Below are 24,814 nucleotides of genomic sequence, written 5' to 3'. Positions count from 1 at the left end.
AGAGATCTGATATGACTTCATTATATTTGTAAAGCCGGTGAGACTTCAGCCAGGGAACCTACAAAAGCCAACTTCTGAAGACCACAAAGGGTGTGCAGGTCTGGACAGCAGCACCCCTCTACATCCAGGAGATAGAACAAAGCTGGAGACGGCTACCCGTCTGGAGTGGAAGGATGGAGCACCAGGCAACTAGTTCACTTAGTTGGTTACTTTAAATCTCTCCCACTGAAAAGGTCACGGTCATGGTCACGGTCCTCCTGTTGTTCATCAATTTGCTCGAGCGGGCCCAGTAATGTCTCCATTGGAGACTTTGTTGTTACTGTGTCTGGCATATCGAATACATCACGGGGAGCTTGCCAGGCTCTACCCTGCGGGCGAGATACTCTCGGGAGCTTGCCAGGCTCTCCGAGAGGGGCGGAGGAATCGAACTCGGGTCGGCCATATTGGCTGCATGCAAGGCAAATGCCCTACCACTGTGCAAAGGTATCCCGTCAAAACAGAAAATGGGATGGCTGGGGATGGGAGAGGAGTAGCAATTAAGGAAGCCCAGGGCCAGGCTCCGCCCCCTCTTCCCCCCTCCTCCTCCACATTCCTGCATCACCTATGCCCAGACTGTAGAATCAGGTAGGGTTTGCACAGCAGGGCAGGAAGCAGAACCAGGCAAGGCTCCTATGTCACGGATCTCATCTATGTGCCAGGGACTGTCAGGGAACCACTGAGGTACAGTTCGAGAGAGGCCCAGTGACAAATGTTCAGACTAGGAAAGCATACACTGGAGAGGAAATGGTACAGGGACAAGTTGAGGCCACAGTACCCAGCATACACTGGAGAGGAAATGGTACAGGGACAAGTTGAGGCCACAGTACCCAGCATACACTGGAGAGGAAATGGTACAGGGACAAGTTGAGGCCACAGTACCCAGGGACAAGCAGAAGGAAGGTAAGCACAGCATGAGACAAGGAAGAGTGACATGTCAAAGGAGAGGCCTGGACACTGGGGAGGGAATCCGAATCCACCCGCTTAAACTATAAAATAAATTCTAACTTCTTAACCTTCTGAATTTTGTAGGCAAATCTTTCATACAATTCTTAAGAACCCAGCAGCATAGGACAATTCACGTTTGTCATAACAGAGATGCAGAGAAATGAGGGTGCACTGAGTGTTCCAGGAACAGGGGAGACACAAGCCAGACACGGCACATGGTCTCTCCTCCCAGCTGAGTTTCTGTCCATGGCCCTTCATTCCGATGTTCAGTGACAGGCACCTGTTAACCTGTCACCCCCACCCCCCGCCACCTAGGCCGTGAGCACCTCAAGGGGCTGTGACCTTCCCAGTTCTGCTTTCCTGGAGCTGGATTCCTGGTGGGCATACAGACATGAGTTCTGAATACTGCCTGCAAAGAGTTGCCCTGAGCAGGGATGTTTGTCCGGCTCTGGTGTGGGCTGGATGAAATGATCTTCTGGTTCAGCCTCCAGACCAATCAGCTGTCTGATGGCTTATGTCTCCTCAAGCTTGCAAGGAATGAAAGCCGCTGGGGAAGATAACTGAGTGTTCTGGATGTGATGTGCTGATCGTATCCTTTTCTGAGTGTTTTTGTGTCTTTGTGCCTGAGACACTGACTAGCAGTACTGCTGTGTATGACTAGAACTGAGTCCTTTTAAAAAACAGAGTCCTGGAACCCAGGTTGGTGTGACTGGCCAAGACAGGGCTTCCCTTGGACTTGGCCCCTGCTGCATGGTCCATCAACCTTGTAATGGGAACAACTCCCTTTGCTTCTTTTTTTTTTTCTTTTTGGGTCACACCCGGCAATGATGCACAGCGGTTACTTCTGGCTCTGCACTCAGGAATTATTCCTAGTGGTGCTCAGGGGACCATATGGGATGCTAGGAATCAAATTCGGGTCGGCCATGTGCAAGGCAAATGCCCTACCCACTGTGCCATCACTCCTAGCCCCTCCCTTTGCTCTTAAGCTGCCGCAGAATACCCTGCCCCCTGCTTAACCGCAATGTCATGACCAGCTTCCTAAAGTCTGTCCCTTCTTCACATTACATTCCTGAAGTCTTTGCACTGCCCAGAAAGGCAGAGAGGATGCAGCCAGGACCAGGCAGAAGCACGTTGGATCAATCCGTCTCTGTTTCAACCTGCGATCAGAAAACAGTTCTGGACCAAAGTAAAGAAAAAGGGGTAGTGGAATCAGGGCCTCCAGTCAAGCTGTGATTTTGACTAAATGACTTAGTTTCCAGGGCCTCAGACCCCTCATCTGTGAAATTGGGGTAATAATAAATGCTACACTCCCCATGTGCTTCTTACAGAAATTAAAACTGAAATCCTGGTTAAAAAAAAAAAAACAGGGGCTGAAGCGATAGCACACCGGGTAGGGTGTTTGCCTTGCACACAGCCAACATGGCCGACCCAGGTTCGATTCCCAGCATCCCATATGGTCCCCCGAGCACCGCCAGGAGTAATTCCTGAGTGCATGAGTCAGGAGTAACCCCTGAGCATCGCCGGGTGTGACCCAAAAAGCAAAAAAAAAAAAAAAATCAGTACTCTGGGGCCAGAGAGAGAGAGAGAGAGTGCAGCAGATAGAGCACTTGCCTCGTATACGGCTGACCGGGGTTCTATTCCCTACACTACATATGGTGCCAGAGTCCTGCCAGGAGTGATCCCTGAGCTCAGAGCCAGGACAAGCCCTGAGCATCACCAGGTCTGTGCTCCATACCCCCCCTGCAAAAAAAAAAAAGAAAAGAAAAAAAGGCACTCTTCCTGCAAGTGCAGAGAACTTCTGCATTCTGCTGAGTGACATGATGTTGTTTATTCCAGTACCTGGTAGACAGGGTTGTGCTGAGAATCAACTCTAAGAATGGCCATTACTTTCTGCTTCTCCCACAGCCAGTAGACCAGGTTGGACTCTGGAGGCGAGGTCTGAGTCAACAGGTACTTGGAGTCTGGAGAAAAAGCCATGGTCGTAAATTTCTGAACTGGGAAGTCAAACGTATTGAGGATCTTACGCTTCCGGCATGGAACGGCCGACAGCTCATAAATGGTGATGAGGGGTTTATCTTGCACCATCTCGGAGATCGCCAGGTACCGCCGATTGGGACTGATGGCCAGGGCCAACATGCCCTGACTCCTGTCCGAGCCTGCAAACAGAGGGGGAAAGGGAGAATGAGGGTCGATCACAGCGCACCACGATTTGAGAGAAGCCAGGCCTGGTGCCGCTGGCACATCAGGAATACCTGACGCTCACGGGCACCTGCTGGGCGCTGCGATGCCTTGAGTACTCTAAGGCTGTGTGTTGATGACAATGGTTTGGACAAAACTCCATCTTGTGTGGGGAGGAGTTCGGGGGCAATTCTGGAAGGAGGACCTCTGGGACAGGGTGTGGGTTGGGCTGATTACAGGAAAGCCTGGGGGTGGAGAGAAGGAAGGGTAGAGCAAGTGGGAGAACTGACAATTGTGGGAAACCACAGCTGGAGCAGCACATCTGAACCAGAATGGCCAAAGCTGGACACCTAGAGGAGTGGCAGAGCAGCTGATAACCAAGACCTTTATGACCTTCAGGGCTGCAGCTCGACCTTCTTCCTCTTTCATGGCGGGCGTGCTAACTCCAGGTAATATGTTCTTCCTCACAGTTAGGTGACCCATAAGACCCTTTGGCCATGAGATAATGCAGAGATCTGCTGCACTGACTACAGGGTAAAGTTTCTGCTTTCATTCAGCTTCCCTAGTTCTTTAACTAGAAGGGAAAGGTGCTGTCTGGAGCTATAGCAGTCATTTTGCAACCACGAGGCAAGCAGCAGGCGAACAAAACCTTGGTCCTCTCAAAAGTAGAAGAGGAGGCAAAAAGGCAAGTGGCTATATTCAATGTAGGCTGAGTAATGATTTTAGTGGGCACTCCTCCGTTAAAAATGTTTAAGCTTTCCAGCACCTATGTGGGGGTTTGATGTGTGATTGATGTTGAGACAGATGCGAAAACTAAATCCTCTGTTGCAACCCAGACCTCATTATTCTGCATGCTCAGAGAGAGTTTAGGAAGGGTCCCAGGAAAGAGTCCTCTTGTGTGCAGGGAGTATAATCCTGGAGAGAAAGTTTGTGGGTTATTTTAAAATGTGAGAGGTCGGGGGGGAGAGAGAGAGAGAGAGAGAGAGAGAGAGAGAGAGAGAGAGAGAGAGAGAGAGAGAGAGAGAGCGCTGCCGGTGAGAAGCTTGTCTTGCATGCAGCCAACCCTCGTTCAATCCCTGCCATCCCATAAAATCTCCCAAAACACTGTCAGGAGTAATCACTATGTACACACACAGCCAGGAGTAAGCCCTGAGTACAACCAAGTGTGGAATCCTCTTCCCCAAACTTTCTATTTCAGTTGGTGACCCTCACATTTCTATCACCAGCTTGGACTTCTCTCACCCTCAAATCCAGGCCTGAAATTGAATTCCTTACTTAAGATCTCCCTTTGGCTATCTAGCAGGCATCTCAGTCTCACTCCATCACAGATGAACCTCCTAAGACTCCCCCCAAACCTGGCTCCTTCTTCAGTCTCTTTTTTATCTTCATGAATAGCAGCTCCAGCCTTCCTGGTGTGCAGGTCAGAAGCCTCACTGCCTCTCTTTTACTTCCACCCCACATCAGCCTGTGTGGGAGGAAAACCGTCACTTCTAAACTCAAAATGCATTTGGAATTGGAACACATTTCGTAAAACCCCTTTTGCCTGCCGATACTCTGCTCCATGCCACCCCCTTTTCTCAGCTGTACTGTAGTATTAGTCTTAGAACAGGTCTCTGTTCTCCCTCCCTGTCCTCGGAGAGGTGTAGTAACTGGAACGGGCCTGTTGAAATGTAAGCCAGACCTTTTACTCTGCTCAGACTCCCGCCATACCTTCCCTTTTTATCCCGAGTAAGAGCTCAAGAGGGACTGGGGCAATAGTACCAAGGATAGGGCGTTTCCCTGGCACATGGCAGACCTGGGTTGGATCCCCTGGAATCCCATATGGTCCCCTGAGCACTGCCAGGAGTAAGATCTGAGTGCAGAGCCAGGAGTGATCCCTGAGCTAGATGTGACCCACAAAGACATAAAAACAAAACCAAAAAGGAGCCCAATACCCACAAAGTCCTAGTGATGTGTCTTCTCACGATGTCTTTGTCTTACTTCCCACATGCCCTAGTCTGTTCCACGTCTTTCCAGCCACTTTGGCTCCCTCACTATTTCCCTAACACACTAAGCACCCTCCTAAGTCAACGCCTCCCAAAAGAACAAAGCATAATAGATAATATAGGAATAATCTCTGAGTAGGAACGATGCCTTAATAAGACACACTGATTTCATTAAATAAATAATTTCTGCCCATAAATAAGGAGAAAACACAATTTCCAAACTAGGGGAAAAATACCTGCACTATACAGGTCTGACCAAAGATTATTATACAGAATATTAAAAAACATGCCCATAAATTAAAAGGAAAATTACCAGCAAACAAAAACCACTGAACAATTAGGAAAATAATTTCACAGAAGATTGAACAGGAATAGGCTATAAACATGTAGAAAGATGTTTATCCTCACAAGCAGTGGAGAAATAAATACCAAAACCACAATGAGAGAGTCTTTCTCAACTGCTAGATTAGCAAAAAAGTTAGGAAGTTGGACAAAGGCTTGCAAGAATGTGCAGAAATATCAACTGGCATGTTTTCCTGGTGGGAATACGACTTGGTATGACCACATTACCCAGTCATTTTTGTCCTAGTTGTGTGACCTGGGGAATATCTGTAGATAGAAGAACACACAGAATTCTAGAAGGTTTTCAGTGGCATTGTATTGTGCTAAAAAATATAAAGGACCTGCTTTCTCCCAAATGTCCATCAATACCAAAATGAATACACACATATGAGATGTGAAAATCACACAGTGGAACTTCCTATAGCAAATGCACAAATCTCAAAAGCAAGAAGCTGACAAAAGTAGTCATGGAATAGCTGTAATATGATTACATTTATGTAGGTAGTAAATTGTAAGAAAAAAACCTAAATGGTACATAAGGTTAAGAATATGGAACAAACTATATGGGAAAGTCAGAAAATGCTTGACAAAGTTAAGAAGGGGTGTGTGAACGTGAGTGTGAGTGTGTGTGTGTGTGTGTGAATGATACAATCAGGAAGTGATGAGAAAGGAACCCTCATCTACATTTGGTGAGAATGTTTGTTGATTCAATCTTTATGGAAAGCAATAAGAAGATTTTTCCCCCCATAAAAGTGAGAATAGAATTCCAATATAAAGTCTTGGCATCTCTGAAAGTAGACTTTAGACCAAACATGATTGCCACTCAATGTTTCTTTTGCAAACCACAACACCCAAAAGGAGAGAGAGAACAGAGGGGAATGCCCTGCCACAGAGACAGGGTGGGATGGGGGGGATGGGGGATGGGAGGGATACTGGGATCCATGGTGGTAGGAAATGGGCACTGGTGGAGGGATGAGTGTTTGATCATTGTATAATTGAAACCCAAGCACAAAAATGTGTAAGTCTGCAACTGTACCTCATGATGTCTCACTATTTAAAAAATTTTTAATAAAAAAAATAAAGTCTTGGCATCTTCTTTCAAAGTGAAAAAAATCTTAATTTGAAAAGATATATGTATACTCATGTATATCATAGCACTTCTTATGATAGCTAGGAAATGGAAACAATCCAAATGACCCATAAATGGATAAAGAGGATGTGGTAGGTATACGCATGATGAAATACTAGGCAGCTATAAAAAAGATGAAATCATGCAGTTTCACTGCAATATGTATAGAATTGAAGAGTATTATGTTAAGTGAAATAAGGCAAAGGAAGAAGGACAAACACTGGATAATTTCCCTCACGTGTGGAATATAGAGTCAAAACAAGGGAATAGACGATGTTGAACAATGACAAATTTCAGTCTTGGAATATAAAACTGACTACCAACCACTGGGGGCAGGGAGGAGGAAGATTGAGCTAGAGGTCATATAGCAACAGTGGTAAGAGGATCTTGGAAACTTTGGTGGTGTAGTTTGTACACACTGTACATCAGGTATTTTGTACATCAATACCATATACTTTAACAGTATATTGTGACCATCTTACCTAAACTATGTGTGTTAATAAAAATAATCCTGGACCAAATTAGATGACACAGTGGGTTGAGTGTTTGCCTTGGATACAGTCAACCAGATTTGATACCTGGCACCCCATATGTACTCTGAGCCCCACCAGGAATTATTCTTTTTTTTTTCTTTTTATTAGTGAGACTTCATGAGGTACAGTTGTAGACTTACAAATTTTTGTGCTTGGGTTTTAATTATACAATGATCAAATACCCATCCCTCCACCAGTGCCCATTTCCCACCACCACGGATCCCAGTATTCCTCCCACCCCCCAACCCCCTAACCCACCCTGCCTCTGTGGCAGGGCATTCCCTTTTGTTCTCTCTCTCTCTTATTGAGTGTTGTGATTTGCAAAAGAGGCAATGGGTGACAATCATGTTTGCTCTATAGTCTACTTTCAGCATGCTTCTCCCATCCTGGGAGGATACCAGTAATTATTCTTGAGGGCCGACCCAGGAGTAACTCCTGAGTACTGCCAGTGTGATCCCAAAACAAAACAAAATAATGCAATCATGGAGAAACCCTGGATCTTTTTTTTCTAAGCTTTTATGAGTCATATTATATTATGAAATAGAAATAATACTGTACATACTGCAGGATTTATATAAAATAAATATTAAAGAACATCAATTAATTGGTTGCCATGTAACAATGCATACTGGGAAATGCATATATATATATGGATATAGTTTTTTTTATTAGTGAGACATCATGAGGTACAGTTGTAGACTTACAAATTTTTGTGCTTGGGTTTCAATTATACAATGATCAAATGCCCATCCCTCCACTAGTGCCCATTTCCCACCACCATGGATCCCAGTATCCCTCCCAACCCCCATCCCCTGCATCCCACCCTTCCTCTGTGGTAGGGCATTCACTTTTGTTCTTTCTCTCTTATTGGGTGTTGTGGAAACTCTGGATCTTTAATATGCGATTACTTGAACTGCATGGATTAATATTTCTTCATTTTATCACTGGTATTTAAATATTTTATATATAGTATCACTGTATCACTATCATCCCGTTGTTCATCGATTTACTCGAGCAGGCACCAGCAATGTTTCCATTCAGTCCAGCCCTGAGATTTTAGCAGCCTCTCCTTACTATCTTTCCAAATGCTCCCGTATTGGAGGCTCTTTCAGGGTCAAGGAATGAGACCTGTTACTGTTACTGTTTTCGGCATATCAAATATGCCATGGGTAGCTTGCCAGGCTCTGCCATGCGGGCGGGATACTCTCAGTAGCTTGCTGGGCTCTCCGAGATATGTGTATATATATATATATGTATATATATATATTTCCCTATATGATTTGTTGTCTACTGTCTAAACCCCACCAGATATGGTGTGGTAATTATGGAAAATGGATAGGGAGTGTCTTATGATGTGTTGCGCGGTCCAGAAATATGTTCACTCATGTGTGAGCCTCGGTCCAAGTGTGTGGAAAGTGGCCTGGAGCATGGTGCTGGTTGGGTAGTGGAGGTCGGCTGCTGGGGCTTGTTCCCTTGGGGCAGGGAGGGATCTCACCTGCCCCCCTCTGGGGCATCCCGAGTGAAAACAGCCTGGCGTGGAGTCCGGTGGCATGGTTATGGGGGCCTCATTTTAGCTACCTTCCGGGAGAAGCAGCCATGAGATCTGGAGGGTGGCCGATGAGGAGATTATCTCACTTTATATGACTTTATCACAACAAAGCATGTGAAGGCAATGAAAAGTGGGCAAAAAAAAAAATGTGACTACGTGTGGTAATCATAGGACTAATGTGAACCAAAGCAAGTCTAGCATACAAAAAGTGATTGTGACCTGGGATAAAATCTCGTATCTTCAACACTGTAGCACTGTCTTCCCATTGTTCATCAATTTGCTCAAGCGGGCACCAGTAACATCTTCATTGTGAGACTTGTTACTGTTTTTGGCATATCAAATACGCCATGGTGAACTTGCTAGGCTCTGCCGTGAGGGCGGGATACTCTCGGTAGCTTGCCAGGCTCTCCGAGAGGGACGGAGAAATTGAACCTGGGTTGGCTGCGTGCAAGGCAAACGCCCTACCTGCTGTGCTATTGCTCCATGAATTAAAAATGTGTGATCATAAGGGCTGGAGAGATAGCACAAGGGTTAGGGTATTGCTTTGCATGCAGTCACCCCTAATTCTGTCCTTGGCACTACATATGGTACCCTGAGCTCAGCCAGGAGTGATCTCTGAGCACAGAGCCATGAGTAAACCCAACTTCCTAGGTATGGCCCAAATCTACACCTTTCCCCCAAACATGCAATGATGAAGGCGATGTATTCTGGAAAACTGTGCTGTCTAACTCAAAAAGTACCCCAAAGAGGAAAAGACACTGATACTGAGGAAGTATTAAAATACAGTACCTCCTTTTTTTTCTTATTAGACAACCCTGGGAAAAACATTTACCTTTAAGCTAGCATTATTTTATCTGTGTTTTGCTTGTTTGTTTTTGTAACACACCCAACAGTGTCCAGGGCTTATGCCTAATTCTGCATTCAGGGATCACTCGTGGCAGTGCACAGGGGACCATATGGGATGTCAGGGGCGCTCTAAGAACCATACGGGATACCAGGAATTGAACACGGGTTGACCATGTGCAAGGCAAGCACCCTAAACGCTGTATTATCGTACAAGCTCCATTTTACCTGTGATTCATAACTGTGCATGTACGATGAGCTAATACATATATATTAAAAAATACAAGCAGTCATTTATTTCCTCTGCATTTGTAAATCTCCATGTATACTCGAATTAGCTAAAACATTATTTTTCCATCTTTGCTTTGGGATTATGGGATTCTACTTGACATTTGGGTTGATATGGGTGTGTCGTAATGAAAAGTATTCCGTAGTGCTCGTTTTTACCTGGAATGAATTTTTGCCATTTCTGATCCACATTGTACTTCACACAGTAATTCCCTGAAGGAAATATAACGATCTGCTCATCGAAGAAGAAGACATTGTTGGTCACATGGGCTCGAAGACCAAAGACATGCAGAGACTGAGCTACCACGGTCGACATAGTCCCGCGCCCAGGACTTCTCCTCGGAGAAAGATGCTGCAGGTGAGGGCGGGGAAGAGCAACGCCTGGGCTGAGCCACTAAGGTCTTGCCCCGCCCCGGCCCCGCCCCACCCTCGTGGCCCCGCCCCTCTCCTCCCCGCCCCGGCCCGCCTGGCCCCGCCCCGGCCCCGCCCCACCCTCGTGGCCCCGCCCCTCTCTGGCCCCGCCCTCCCTGCCTGGCTCCGCCCCGCCCACGTGGCCCCGCCCCTCTCCGCCCGCCCCGCCCCTCCTTGCCTGGCTCCGCCCCGGGCCACGCCTCCTCCCGCCCCCGCGCCTTCGGCGCCGTCCCCCCACCCAGGCTCCCACTCCCTGCGGTTCCGCCTCTCCCTCGCCGTCCCAGGAATTCCTGCTCACCCTTCGCTTCCTTTCTCGGAGTCAGATCGCTCTTAATCCGGAGCCTCTAACCCCTACAGATCCGGAGCCACCCGGACGCTTTCCACGCCGGCACCGTTGCTATGGCGACCGCAAACAGGAAGCGCGGGGCTCCGACCGGAAGCGGAAGTCCCGACGGGACCGTTGAGAGCGCCGGAGTTTGCGGCTGTTGGTGTGCGCCACGTGCGCGAACGGCGGCCAGGAGAGCCCCAGCGGGGCGGCCAGCGGGCAGCGGGCAGCGTGATGGACACTCCCCCGCTCTCAGGCTCCGACTCGGAGTCCGAGGAGTCTCTTGTCGCGGACCAAGAGGTGGGTCTGGGCCGAGCGCGCGGGCGCGGGCGCGGGCGAGGGGCCCGGACGGGCTGGGTCTTGACCGTGGCTCGTGTCCTGCAGTTGCAGGATGCGTTTTCCCAGGGACTGCTGAAACCCGGCCTCAACGTCGTTCTGGAGGGGCCGAAGAAGGCGGTGAACGATGTGGTGAGCCCGGGCTGAAGACGGGGGCTGCGCGCCAGGAACGTGTCCCAGGGAGGGCGCCCGGGGCCCTGGACCGGCGGGGGTTGGGGGCTCGGGCTGGCTGGGGGCGGGTGTCTGCCCGTTGGAGGGAGAGCCTGGCGGTGTCCCCCTTCTGAGAGCGCCGTCTCCTTGCCCCAGAGCGGCCTGAAGCGTTGTCTGGCCGAATTCAAGCGGGATCTGGAGTGGGTCGAAAGGCTGGACGTGACCCTGGGGCCGGTGCCGGAAATCAGCGAGCCGCAGTCGACGCCGCAGAGCAAGGATCCGAAAGCTGTTGACCCAGAGGACGACTTCCAGCGGGAGATGAGCTTGTGTGTTCGGCTCCGGGTGGGAGAGGGGTCTGGGGACTCCCGTGCCCGCCCGGGCAGAGCGAGCCCGGGAGGAAGGAAGGCGGCCTCGAAGGGGCCGGGATCCGTTGGCCCTGGTGAAGAGAAGAGCTCCTGGATCCATCGTCCTAAGCCAGAATCCAGTTGATTTTGAAATCATTAGGTTTTTGGTGGTTTTGGTTTTTTTTTTTTTTTTTTTTTTTGCTTTTTGGGTCACACCTGGCAATGCGCAGGGTTACTTCTGGCTCTGCACTCAGGAGTTACTCCTGGCGGTGCTCACATGGGATTGCTGGGAATTGAACCCGGGTCTGCGGCGTGCACAGCAGACGCCCTACCCGCTGTGCTATCTCTCCAGCCCCAATAATTAGGTTTTTGTATGATGTGCACATCCAGTTATTAGGACAAAAATTTGCTGATGGAAGCGTTTTTGTATGGACTTGGAGCGACTGTGTTAAAATTCATAATTGGTGTTAGTTTGTACGTTAAGAGTTCTGTCTCGTGGAGTTCATGCCCAATTCAATCAGCCTAATCAATGGTTGAATAAATAACAATACTCCTACATAAAAAAAAAAAAAGAGTTATATCTCTGGGCAGACTCTCAAACTGCTAATTTGTTCTTAGGAATCCTCCCATCCCCTCTAAAAAAAGAATATGCAATTCTGTGTTTTCTGGATGCCACATAAATGAGAAATTGTTCCAATGTTACGTGTGCTTGGTGGAGGTCAGCTATTGAGGCCCTTCTGACCTGGAATAATAACTCGAGAGAGGTAGAGAGAAGGAATGTAAGGACTCATCTCTCCTTGTTTTCAGCTACCGGCAGGCCCAAGCTGCAGTGCTTGCAGTCTTACCCCGTCTGCATCAGCTCAAAATTCCTACCAAGCGGCCCACTGATTATTTCGCGGAGATGGCCAAGACTGACCAGCAGATGCAGAAGGTAAGAAGAAGCAGTGAAGGCTTTCTCTGGAAAGTTGAGACTTTGTTTTTAAGTAGATTCATCTGGTTTGTCTCTTAGAGTGCTTTTTAGGAAGTAGGTATAAGTGAGCCTTTCAATAGGGATTTAGAACAATAATAAGGTAGTTATTTTCTCCACTGTCAATTTCATAAATATGTCAGTACCAGTAAGTGAACTTACAATGTAAGTTCAGTTATATACATAAAAACACGTTGCTTATATACATATCAAGTGTATATACTTATATAATAAGTGTATAAGTATATAAACAAGTATATATACAAGTGTATAAGTGATATATACTTATATACACATATCACTTATGTGTATCTAAGTGATATACGTATCACTTATATACATATAAATGTAAGGTTGACTTTTTCCTAATTTGAACAAGTGGGAGAATGTTTTATTAGAACTGTGGATGGCCTTTTGCATTTCCTAGTGACCTGCTGTGTAGAAGACTTAGAATTTGTAGGCAGTTATTTTCTGCTGACTTCTGTTTTCTCGGCAGTAAAACAAGAGGTTCGCGTCTATCTCAGCTGTAGTTTAGAGTTGTTTAGGGGACAGAATGATAATACAGAGGGTAGATCACTTGCTTTGCACACGATCTGCTTGGTCCTGGCATCCCATTTTGTCCCCCGAACCCTGCCAGGAGTGATTCCTGAACACAGAGCCAGGATTAAGCCCAGACCATAGCCAGGTGTGGCCCCAAAACCAAAACAACGCCCCGAAAACAAAAGAATTTGTGGAATCAAGTTCCACCGAATTTGATAATTGCCAGCATCAAATCCCAGATATATTTGAATATCTCAGAGTGTAGTGAACTCTGGTCTCAGTTGAATTTAGGGAAGTTATTTTAGCGCCGAGCTATGCATTCAACCCATACTTGCTCGTCCAGTAACTGAAATGTATGTGAGAGGGGAAAGGCAAGGTTCCTGGCACTATTTGGGTTATGATTGTGTTTATGGCCTTTTGGAGAAGAGAACTGAGAGTTGCAGAAGTTAATTTGTGCTTTGAAACAGACCTTTTTGTTTCAAAGAACTAGCAGTCCAGGGCCAGAGCGATAGTCCCGCAGGTAGGATGCCTTCCATGCAGCTGACTCAGATTTTGTCCCAGGCACTAGATATGGTCTCCTGAGCCCTGCCAGGAGTGAGCCCAGATGTGGCCCCAAAACAAAAACAAAAAAGACAAACCTAAAGGAGCTAACAGTCCACAGGCAGGGAAGGTGACTTTGGTGTGCCAGCTGTGACGCTGGTCCCCTTGCTGTCTTGTGCAAAGCGCTCAGCCTGTGGGCGCGTTGTCCTCAGGTGTAAAGCCCATTCATAAGTTTTCCACCACCGTTTGTAGAACTGAGTTTCTCTGTCCCCAGCTGCAGTGTAGCACCCTACCTTAAGGGCGACCTTCCCAGATTCAAATAACATGCGCCAACAGACCTTCCTGTGTTTTAGATCCGACTGAAGCTGCAGGCTAAGCAAGTCGCCATGGAGAGATCCGAGAAGGCGAAGCAACTGCGAGCACTTCGGAAATACGGAAAGAAGGTGAGGAGGGTGATGGACGGGAGGAGAGAAGGCTGAGGGCGCTTGCCAGGCCAGACTGCTGTGCACTGATCTGGTTCCATGCTCTGGGGGATCACGTGTCAGTCTTTTCTTCAATACCTTTGTGAACCCTGAACTGTGGTCACTACAGGTGAGTCGCCACTCTGCCTTTAGTTTGCGTCTTTACACTTCGGAAGAGTCGAAGCCTGTTCTCTGGCTTCCATATCTGTCCTCACAGCACAGTACCGTCCCCAGATTCCCGGGCTTTAGAATCTTTGTGAGTCTGTCTCTTTCCTTCCTCCTCATGGTTTCTGGAGTGATGCTGAGGATGAAGGATCATCGTGCTGTCTGATCCTGAGAGGAGAATGCCCCTGGTGTCTGGGCTCTGACTGCCTGTGTTCTCCTGTGATACCAGAGAGCCAGGCCGTGACATGTTCCTTGGTTTCTGTGTTTATTTTATGGACATCCAAGGAAAAGTTTGGTTTTGTGGAAGAAACGAGTTTGGAGGATCAGCTTGGCATCTCGACTTCGTTGGCAGTTTGGCCATCACGCTTAACTTGATGTGGGGTGTTGAGCTACTGTCCCCAGTTGGAGTTTTGTCTGAGCTCCATGCAGAATGCAGTGAGAGCATGTTGTGCTCTGTAGAGGGCCGGCTCGTGGTGGGTGACTGAGATCAACCTGAAGGCATGAGCGGTTGGATTAGGCGTCCTATTAAACAGATGCAAAGATAAATTCAATTTGGCCTGCTTTCCACTGCTTCTAATCTGAGGAAACTTTAGGTGACTAGTTCTTGGGTAACGTCTGGAGACATTTTCGGTTGTCGTATCTTGGCAGGCAGGATGCTTACGGTGTAGGGTGGCGGGGAGATTGGGGGGGTTGGGGGAGTGGGGGGTGGGTAGAGCAGTTGAATATCCTCTAAAGTGCAGGACAAGTTCTGCACTTCCCAATAGAGGATCGGGCTGCCTATTTGAAGTGTTGATACAGAGGAACCTTATCATAGAGTATGTTTGTCATCTTTTGTTGTCAAAGCCGTTTTTGTTTGGCGGGGGTGGAAGAAGGTCGTCTTTTTTATATAGATAGCTCTTGTTGTCTGATTATTGGTTCCAAGTCCCCCCAGATAAGTGCATACTCAGATTCTCAAGTCCCTAAAAGTGGCATAGGCTTTGCATATAAATCAGGGAGTTCCGTTAATGTGCTTTGAGTCATCTCTAGATTACTTATAATGCCCAGTACAGTGTAAATACTGTGCAAGTAGTTGTCATACTATGTTATGCAGTCAGTGATGACCCAAAAAAAGTTTGTATTCAGAGCAGGCACAGGCATCAGGTCTAATTGTCTAATACTTTTCTTTTTTCCTTTGGCTTTTTGGGTCACACCTGGCAATGCACAGAGGTTACTCCTGGCTCATGCACTCAGGAATTACTCCAACAGTGCTTGGGAGACCCTATGGGAATCGAACCTGGGGCAGCCGCATGCAAGGCAAACTTCCTACCCCCTGTGCTCCAGCCCCCATCTAATACATATTTTTGTCTGTCTGTTTCGTAATACATTTTTTTGATCCTGGATTGCAGCTCTAGAACCCTTGGCAGTTTCATGCCTTGTAACACTAGATTAGCTGTTGTATCAGTGCACACACTGATGAGGAGGAGAATTGGATGCAGAACTGGGCGTGGTTTGCTCCAGTTTTGTGGCAGGGTTATGCAGTGGAATCAGAGTACAAGTTTGGAATCCAACTGTCTGTGTGAGCATCACAGTTCTATACTTCGTCCCTGTGTTACAGTGGTGTGATACTTTGCCTCTCTGCTTCATTTTCGGCCCTAATGAGAATTTCTGCTTCGTGGGTTGCTGTGAAGGTGAACAGAGAATGTACTTAGCGCCTTAGCATAGTTGGACAGAGTGAGTGTTAAGTGGCGGTATTGTCGCTTAGAGAGTGCTAACAACAGTCTGTTTCTGTCGTAGGTACAAACAGAGGTCCTTCAGAAGAGGCAGCGGGAGAAAGCACATATGATGTCTACCATTAAAAAATACCAGAAAGGTGAGTTTGTCTCTCCAAGCACAGGGGGAACTGGCTGGCACAGACTCCCTCAAAATTCATTCAGATGCAAGGCTTGGGACCCTGTTGGTTTGGAACAGTTGGACCTAGGTTCTGGGAATGACTGGGGAGTACAACCTGCTTGTTAAAATGGATGTATTTCATAACAGCCTTCTTTTGAGGTTTAAGCTCTTTAAACGTGGTGGTACTGATCCAAGAACTTCTTCACTCCCAGGTTTCTCGGATAAACTGGATTTCCTAGAGGGAGATCAGAAACCTGTCGCACGGAACCCGAAGGAGGGCACTAAAGGCCAGCAGCCAAAGAAGGGGTATGAAGGGTTTGGGTTTGATTCGGGGGGTGTGCAGGGCTGGCGATTCTATAGTTATGTCAGGGTCTGCCTCCAGGACTCCCAGAGCTGCCATGTGCCTTTTAGCCGCATCAGGCAGACAGTTAAAGGAAGATGATTTCCGAAGTAGGCACATTTCAGGTGGATGCTCAGTAAAAGTTGCCGAGTACTGGCCTGGACTTCAGGCCGCAGTTGCCACTCCTTCAGAGGGTGGCTTTGAGCAAGTGAGGAGACCCAAGTTAGTTTCTGCATCTATGAAAATGAGAAGTCCGAAGGCGCCTTTTAAAGATTAGCATTGCACTGCACTGTCCTCCCTTGTTCATCGATTTGCTCGAGTGGGCCCAGTAACGTCTCCATTGGAGACTTTGTTGTTACTGTTTTTGGCATATTGAATACATCACGGGTAACTTGCCAGGCTTTGACGTGCGGGTGGGATACTCTCGGTAGCTTGCAGGGCTCTGTGAGAGGGGCAGAGGAATCGAGGCCGGGTCGGCTTCATGCAAGGCAAATGCCCTGCCCGCTGTGCTAATAATAGATAAGGTCATATTTTTTGAAGTTAAGACAGAAGGCATGGGCCACATGTGGATCCTTGCCTGGTTTCAGCTTTGTTTTCCTACTCGAATGCTTAAGACTGTAACAAGGCGATGTCACCTAGGGACTTTGTTGATTAAGAATACAGGGCCACGGGTGAGCTTCTGGGAACTGTATTTGGAAGACTAGGGATGTTGTTGGTCTTTCAGTTTCCTCGGTGTTTATGGTACTGGGTTAACCTGCAAGATCGCTTTTTTTGCAGTCCCAATGCCAAACGACGCTATAAAAATCAAAAGTTTGGTTTTGGCGGAAAGAAGAAAGGCTCCAAGTGGAACACGCGAGAGAGTTATGATGATGTATCCGGCTTCCGGGCCAAGAAAGCTCATGGCAAGGGCCTGAAGAGGCCTGGGAAGAAAGGATCCAATGTAAGTGAAGGGCTCGGTGACCCCCTGCTCTTACTCTGTTCCCTTTTCCTTTCCTTGTACCCTGCTCCTGGGGCAGAAGCCTAGTGTGTTCTGTGACCACATGTGACCTTTCTTTTTCTGTAGAAGAGACCTGGAAAAAGAACAAGAGAAAAAATGAAGAGCAGAGCACGCTGAGTAAGCAGCATCTTGTATATAAAGAACCAAGACAGAGAGATGAAGGCTTGGAATTCTGTAATAGTTGGCATCCATTTTATTGGTTTCTTTTTTTTCTTTAACTGTCAAAAAATAACGATTTCAAAAAACTACACTGTTGGTTAAAAATTTAAAATTGAATATTTAGAAATAATGTTTCTATTGAATAATAATTTAAACTTTAAGTCCAAATTGCCTCCTTCAAATGACAAATGAATATTAGACATGTAACCCCCACAGTTGTTCTTCTTCATTCTTCCATATAGTTGTATAAGCATTGTAGATAAGTTAGTATTCTGTATATATCATGATTGTTTAAGTAGAAAATAATGTAGAATTATGACTAGCACTGTAGCACTGTTCATCGATTTGCTCAAGCGGGCACCAGTAATGTCTCCATTGTGAGACTTGTTACTGCTTTTTGGCATATCAAATACGCCACGGGGAGCTTGCCAGGCTCTGCTGTGCGGGTGGGATACTCTTGGTAGCATGCCGGGCTCTCCGAGCGGGACGGAGGAATCGAACCTGGGTCGGCCACGTGTAAGGCAAATGCCTTACCCACTGTGCTATCGCTGTGCTATCTGTGCTGTCGCCCAGAATCATGAATACTCTGATCAATTTACCTTTTTGGTAGAGTATGAGATTTTCTTTAGCACCTTGTATTTTTTTGCATATATGATTTTTTTCTTCATTGTTTTTCTTTCCATTGTCTTATTCACTGTGTAATTTTAATGCCATTACTTGGGTCAAATTCTATATTTTTCTGCCTTACCTTACTTACTGGGTTTTTTGTTTTTGTCGTGTTTTTTTTTGGTGCTATGTGCCATTCACGAATATATTTCTAAGAAAAGGAACATAGTTGAATGTTTTGATCTTGCATTTTGGAGTTGCTTGTACTTTGCTATGTATATTCTGAGAATGACAACAGGTGCCACTTGGCCTTGTGGCTTAGAGGGTGGCCACTGGTAAGGCTGGTGCCATTCCATTTCTCAGTTTTTTCTGAAATTTTGCCTCTCTTTCAGTCTTCCAGGGAATCTCAAATTTTACAAGATACTCCTTGGAATAGATCTGCTTTTATTAGGGGATTTGGAAGGATCCAGGCTCTTCATTTCTGGCAGATGTTGGTAACCCTCCCCTAGTTATTTACTGCAGTTCTGAAATGTGTGTTAGTAAAATTTTGAATCTCATAATATTCTAAGTTAAGAAAGATCTCTTTTTTTCTAGTCATTTTATTAAACTTTTTAGTTCTCATTTCTCATTCTTTCCTGTGCGTTCTTTATTCTGTCTTTTCTACTTTTTTCCTCCCTCCTTCCACTCTTCCCTTCTTTCTTTCTGAAACCAGGCCTTCAGGAATGCATCTCCAGTGCCCTGCTGAGTTATATCCTGAGCCTTACACGTTTTTATGCTCTTATTAGATGCCCAGTCTAACTATCTCTCCCAGAGTATGAATCAGTTTATTTTTTCAAAAAAAACAAAACAAAACCAAAGCTCCTGTTTCCTTGAATGTCCCCAGACTCTGTGCATTTGACCCTGTTCTTCATTTTTTATTTTTTAACAGTTGCCTAGAAATATGAAAACAAAGATACAGGAGCCATGCCTATTACAGTGGCAGGGACGCACAGGAAACCTCACTTACTGTACGCTTCCTATTTGATGTCGGGCAAGGGAAGTTTTCCTTTCTTGTGAGTGGGGAAGGGGGCTTTTAGGTTACGCCCAGCTGTTTCCAGGGCTTGCTCCTGACTCTGTGCTCAGGGATCACTCCACACGGGGCTGGGGTGGGGACCGTGTATGGTGCTGGAGTTTGAACCTGAGTTGGCTGTATAGAACATTGTGTACCACATCAGAGTCTGTGTCTGTTTATTTTCTGGGGTGGCTTTCCTTAATGTTTGATGTGCGTTGGTGGGACATAGTTGAAAAGTACTCAGTTTTCTGGAATGCGATGTGAGTTGGCTGGTCACATTATGTATTGGACTTCATTCTTGTTGCTAGGGTGGGAAGTTCGTTCACCTACACCCTCTTCATTCCAGTTTCTTACTCTAAGAAAGTGAGAAATCTGTTTGTTGAATAATTTTCTTATTAAAATAGCAGTGCTGTATAACATGCATTACAGGTGTGCGTCATTATAAACCATGTATTTAGACAACATGAATTTCACCATGAAATCCCATACTGTACTTAGTCATATGGTTGACTGTGTGTATGTCGGGTACTCCCCTCCCCCTGGTTTTGGGGCCACACCCAGCAGTGCTCAAGATTTACTCCTGGCTCTGTGCCCAGCAGTTTGTGGAATGCTAAGGGAACCTTATGGGGTGCCAGGGATTGAACCCGGATTGGCTGCATGCAGGGCAAGTATCCTACCTGCTGTACTATCATTCTGGCCTCTGTGGTTGACCGTTTTCCCAGGTTACTCACCCAATTCCCCCTCTCTGATTTAATCATGTACTCTAAAAGTTTATTTTTGTTTTATTTGGCTCATGTTTGTTGGATTTATATGTACGTTACATATGAGTTAGATCATGTCGTTTTTGTCTTCCTCTGACATTTCATTAAACATAATACTCTCTAGAATCATTCATATTATGAATGATTCATAATATGAATCATTTTATGCTTCATCTTTTTATGCTTTTGTATATATTTACTGCATCATCTTTTGTTTGTAGTATGTATAGATACTACATTATTTTTTGTTTGCTTGTTTGGGGCTTTGCTTCTGACTCTGCACTTAGGATCACTCTTGGCTGTGCTCCAGGCCAAGTGTGGTATAATGATCAACCCATAGTGAGCCCTCCTAAAGCCCTAGCAAGCTCTTGTTGGCTTCATGCAATGCGAAAACCTTACTTTATCTCTCTGGCCCATTACTATATATATATATATTTTTTTTATCTAGCCAACTGTTGATGAACACAGGTTTGAAGCGATATATTTTGTTGCTTCCAGGAGGTTCTTTTGCACATTCTCCCGCTGACCAGTGCTTCCAGTTTGGAGTCTGGGATCCTTATCAGTACATGCTTCCCTGGCCCAGTCAAAGCTAAAAGAATGCTTCAAAGTGCCTTCGGTAAAGGGGTTGTCGGCCTCCAAATAGCAAGCCGCATGCTTGTCTGCTTTTGCTTCTGGAACTCCAGAGAGTTCTAAGTCTGGGGGTGAAGAGGGTTGCACAGTGGCAGAAAGCTTTGATACTTTGATGTACAGGTTATGTGTTTGGTCACCCGGAGTTCCTTGGTTCATAGTACCCCCAAACCTTGGAAATGTCCAGTGCCAGGCCCGAGGAAGGTGTCTTGAGTAAGGAAGGAACTTTTGGAAACTCCACAGGACCAGGGCTGGTTTCCCCAATTACAATCATGTGACTGAAGGGTGCAGTGTCCACTCCTGCCCTCAGACCTGGGGGGTTGCTGAGGGGTTGGAGATTGAAGGCAGTTACTAATAGCGAGTGATAGAATTAGGGGTGCCTATATAATGAGGCCCCTAAAATGAAAAAGGAGGGCCTTTAGGAGCTGGGCTTTTGAAGGTGAAGATTTGAGGAAACAAGATAGAGACTCCACACTCCTTTTCCACACCTTTTGTTCCCAATAGGCTGTGTTTTATGGTTGAAAACCTGCTTTACTTGTGTGGTTCAGTGACATGGTTAAATAGTGTTAACTTTTGTGGTTTTGATGTACGATGTACTGTACCTTTGCTATCACTGAAGTGCCTAGGACTTAACACTGTCCTTTTTAAATATAGGTGGTGCTGCCAACCTGCCCATCACTGGAGTGCCAGGATTCCCGGTACCCCAGTGTCATTTACTAGCACCTTCAGATCCCAGTTGTAGCCAAAGTGGGTTCGCTGAAGGGGTTGTGAATAGGCTTTCTGAATTCTGTGAGCCACTCTAGAAAAGTTATTAGTGCATAGGGTGTTTGCCTTGCACATAGCCAACCCAGGTTTGATCTGTGACACTCCATATGGTACCCTGAGAGGGCCAGGAGTAATCCTTGATCACCACTAGGTGTGGCCCAAGCCTTCCATCTCCCTGATCAAAACAAAAACCAAAGCAAACTCAAGCATGAATTTCCTGGCAATATCTGAAGTACAATTAACAGACTGGGTTTGCGACTGAGTGGAGGGTGGTCTTGGGAGATAGCCCTCAGCAAGTGAAATCTGATGGCATCTCCAAGTAGCAGTGTTTGGATTGAGTTGAATTCTTCAGCAACTTGTTTTTTTTTTTTTTCTTTTTTTTTTTTTTATAATTTATTTATTTATTGAATCACTGTGGGAAAAGTTACAGAGCTTTCGGGTTTAGGTCTCAGTCATGTAAATATCAAACACATTTCCCTTTACTAATACTTATTTTTAACCCCGAACCCCAATAGACCCCCACCTCCCACCCCTCCCAATTCTTGTGAGGCAGATGAGTTCTAGTTAATACTCTATCTACTTTGACTAGATAGATTGTTTCGATAGAAGATGCACAATTATTGTTTAGAGTTTACGACCCCCCCCCCCCCCATCAGACATGCTGAAACAGCGTTGTGAAATGATTTGCTTTCTACAACTTGGTTTAAGAATAAAATGATGCCGCGCGGCCGCAATAGCGGCCACGCGGTTTTGAATTTCTGCTATTTTACTTATTGACCCTGGAAGAATTTCTATTAAAAGTTAGATAGTTAAGAGATTGGTTTCTGTGCCCTGGAGTCGTGGCCGTGCCGGAGAGCCGCTCGTGGGGGGCAGCTGGCGACCTCGGTGGGGCGTGGGGGACAGCCCACAAAGCCCCCCTTCCCGTGAGGTCCCTGCCGCTCCCGCCAACCCCGGCTCAAACCTGCTGTCCACAAGGCTCCCGTGCGGCCGCCATCTTTCTTTCCAGAGAGGAGCGGGCGGGCCGGTCAACACCCTTTCCCCTCCGGGCAGGCTTGGTGGCGCGGTTTAACACATAGTCCATTTGCTTTTCTGCTCCAAGCGGCTGGTTCTCTGTGCTAAGTCCTTGTGCCTCCAGGGCCGTGGCCGTGCCGGAGAGCCGCTCGTGGGGGGCAGCTGGCGACCTCGGTGGGGCGTGGGGGACGGCCCACAAAGCCCCCCTTCCCATGAGGTCCCTGCCTTCAGCAACTTGTTAATATCCAAAAATTGACGGTATGGGGAAGCCTCCACACCCTCATGTGGAATTTGTTTTAGGACACCAATTTCAATAAGTTTCAAGAAAATGCAGACTGGCAGCACTATAAGGCTATAGTTAGTTTATGAACGCAATATTTGGGGCTTTTCAAGTCCTTCCTTTTGTCCATAAAGATTAGCAAATGGAATACTTATTTTATAGATACAGGGTTGGAGAGAGAGTGCATCAGGTAAGGCACTTGCCTTGCACACGCCTAACCCAGGCTTAATCCCTGGCACACCGTGTCAGGAGTGATCCCTGAGTATAAAGCCAAGAATAAACCCCGAACACAGCTGGGTGTGGCCCCAAAACAAAATTTTGCAGTTATACTATGTAAAACTCGAGAACATTCTCCTTGACCATTCCAGCCCACGAAAGACACAGTCAGGGTTTTGGCAGTCTTACCCCTCACGTGACTTAAAATACCACTGTGGGGCTGGAGTGATAGCACAGGGGGTAGGGCGTTTGCCTTGTATGCAGCCAACCCGGGTTCGATTCCCGGCATCCCATATGGTCCCCTGAGCACCGCCAGGAGTGATTCCTGAGTGCAAAGCCAGTAGTAACCCCTGTGCATCGCCGGGTATGACCCAAAAAGCCAAAAAATAAAATAAAATACCACTGTGAGTTCTTCCAGACCTTTAAAGAAGACCTGCTCCTGATCCTTTTCAGGCTTTTAGAAGTTGATGAACCTCTTCAGAAGCGGAAGAAACAGGAATCCTCCCAGTTTGTGAGACAGACATTACCCTGCTACCAAAAGCAGAGACATCACAAAAGAGGAAAACTGTAGACCTATATCCCTGATAAACATAAATGCAAAGATCCTCAACAAAACATCAACAAACTGAATCCAGCTACACATCAAAATGATTATACACTAATAACCAAGTGGAATTCATCCTGGAGATGTGAAGATAGTTTAATAGACACAAGTCAATCAATGTAAACTGCGGTACAATGGAATACTACTTGGCTATAAGAAAGGGAGAAATCATGCAATTTGCTTTCACGGGGATGGATCTGGAGAGGATCACGTTGAATGAAGTTAGAAGAGAGACAGAACGATCTCATGATATATAAAGAAATGATACATAAAGTAACAGGAAAATAGCAAATGCCCAAAGACAACAGAAATAGGACTGGTCTTCAGTAGTTTACCATGTGGACAGGGGGAGAGAGGGAAGTGGACAGTGGAATGTGCGGTACTAGAATGTTTCATGTATAAAACTCTCCTAATAACAGTTTTGTAAACCACGGTGCCTAAAATTAAAAGAAGAATCATTTTATGCAAAGAAAAGGTAAAGGCCCTCCCGTTGATCGTCGATTTGCTCGAGCGGGCCCAGTAACGTCTCCATTGGAGACTTTGTTGTTACTGTGTCTGGCATATCGAATACTCTCGTTAGCTTGCCGGGCTCTCCGAGAGGGGCGGAGGAATCGAACTCGGGTCGGCCCTGTTGGCCGCGTTTAAGGCGAACGCCCTACCCGCTGTGCTATCGCTCCAGCCGCTTATGCAAAGAAAGGTAAGAGAAAACCCCAGCTCCCTAAACAGCACCTGTCATTCTTTACATCTATCTGCATGTGTGATTTTACTTTTTTTTTTTAAGTATTGTTAATGAGTCACTGTGAATACAGAGTTGCAGTGTAATTCATCATTGAGTTTCGGATGTACAATATTCCAAAGCCTTCGCATTGCCAGTGTCTACTTCCCTCCACTGGTGTCCCCAATTTCCTTCCCGGCCCCCAAGTGTTCTCTAAACGTTACTCAGCTCACATAGTTATCAGTGGGAAATTGTGTTGCCCTCACCTGAGCATTACCGAAATAGATTTTTGAGGGCCCTAGAAAGGCAGTTCCGTGGCTTAAAGTGCCTACCTGGCCAACTCAAAGCAGGAATTCAAACCCCAGGCCCGCCACCATTTCAGGGGAGGTGATCGTGACAGCCCTTCAGTTTGACATCCCAGGCAAGAATAATCCACATGGCTGGAGCAATAGCACAGCGGTAGGGCGTTTGCCTTGCACGCAGCCAACATGGCTGACATGAGTTCGATTCCTCCGCCCCTCTCGGAGAGCCTGGCAAGCTCCCCGTGATGTATTCGATATGCCAAACACAGTAACAACAAAGTCTCCAATGGAGACGTTACTGGGCCCGCTCGAGCAAATCGATGAACATTCAACGGGAGGACAGTGTTTGTTTTGTTTGATGGTTCAGTGGCTTACAAAGCACCCACGGCAAAGTGTGAGACTAAGAGTCAACTCCCCAGCGGCCATCCTGACACCCCACTG

General features: G+C 46.6%; 2 protein-coding genes across 2 annotated transcripts in view; one reads left to right on the top strand and one right to left on the bottom strand.

Annotated features, from left to right (window-relative positions):
* The window catches only part of CFAP57 (cilia and flagella associated protein 57), a 66,136-nt gene extending 55,989 nt beyond the window's left edge, over positions 1-10,147 (bottom strand). The window contains exons 1-2 of the mRNA XM_056130892.1: positions 9,991-10,147; positions 2,824-3,140 (exon numbers count right to left, since the gene is read on the bottom strand). Of these exons, the coding sequence (XP_055986867.1) occupies positions 2,824-3,140; positions 9,991-10,147 (474 nt within the window). The remainder of the gene's footprint in view (positions 1-2,823; positions 3,141-9,990) is intronic.
* A 584-nt stretch (positions 10,148-10,731) lies between these two features.
* On the top strand, positions 10,732-19,589 carry EBNA1BP2 (EBNA1 binding protein 2). Its single transcript, XM_056130881.1, has 9 exons — positions 10,732-10,867; positions 10,952-11,035; positions 11,210-11,379; positions 12,205-12,328; positions 13,798-13,887; positions 15,844-15,919; positions 16,152-16,245; positions 17,057-17,219; positions 17,343-19,589. The coding sequence occupies exons 1-9, from the start codon at positions 10,802-10,804 to the stop codon at positions 17,391-17,393; spliced, it is 918 nt and encodes a 305-aa protein (XP_055986856.1). The 5' UTR covers positions 10,732-10,801; the 3' UTR covers positions 17,394-19,589.
* The last annotated feature ends 5,225 nt before the right edge of the window (positions 19,590-24,814 follow it).

The sequence above is a fragment of the Sorex fumeus genome, unplaced genomic scaffold (genome assembly GCF_029834395.1).
Source record: "Sorex fumeus unplaced genomic scaffold, SorFum_2.1 ptg000082l, whole genome shotgun sequence".
NCBI lineage: Eukaryota > Metazoa > Chordata > Mammalia > Eulipotyphla > Soricidae > Sorex > Sorex fumeus.
This window is presented reverse-complemented; position numbering and strand designations above follow the sequence as displayed.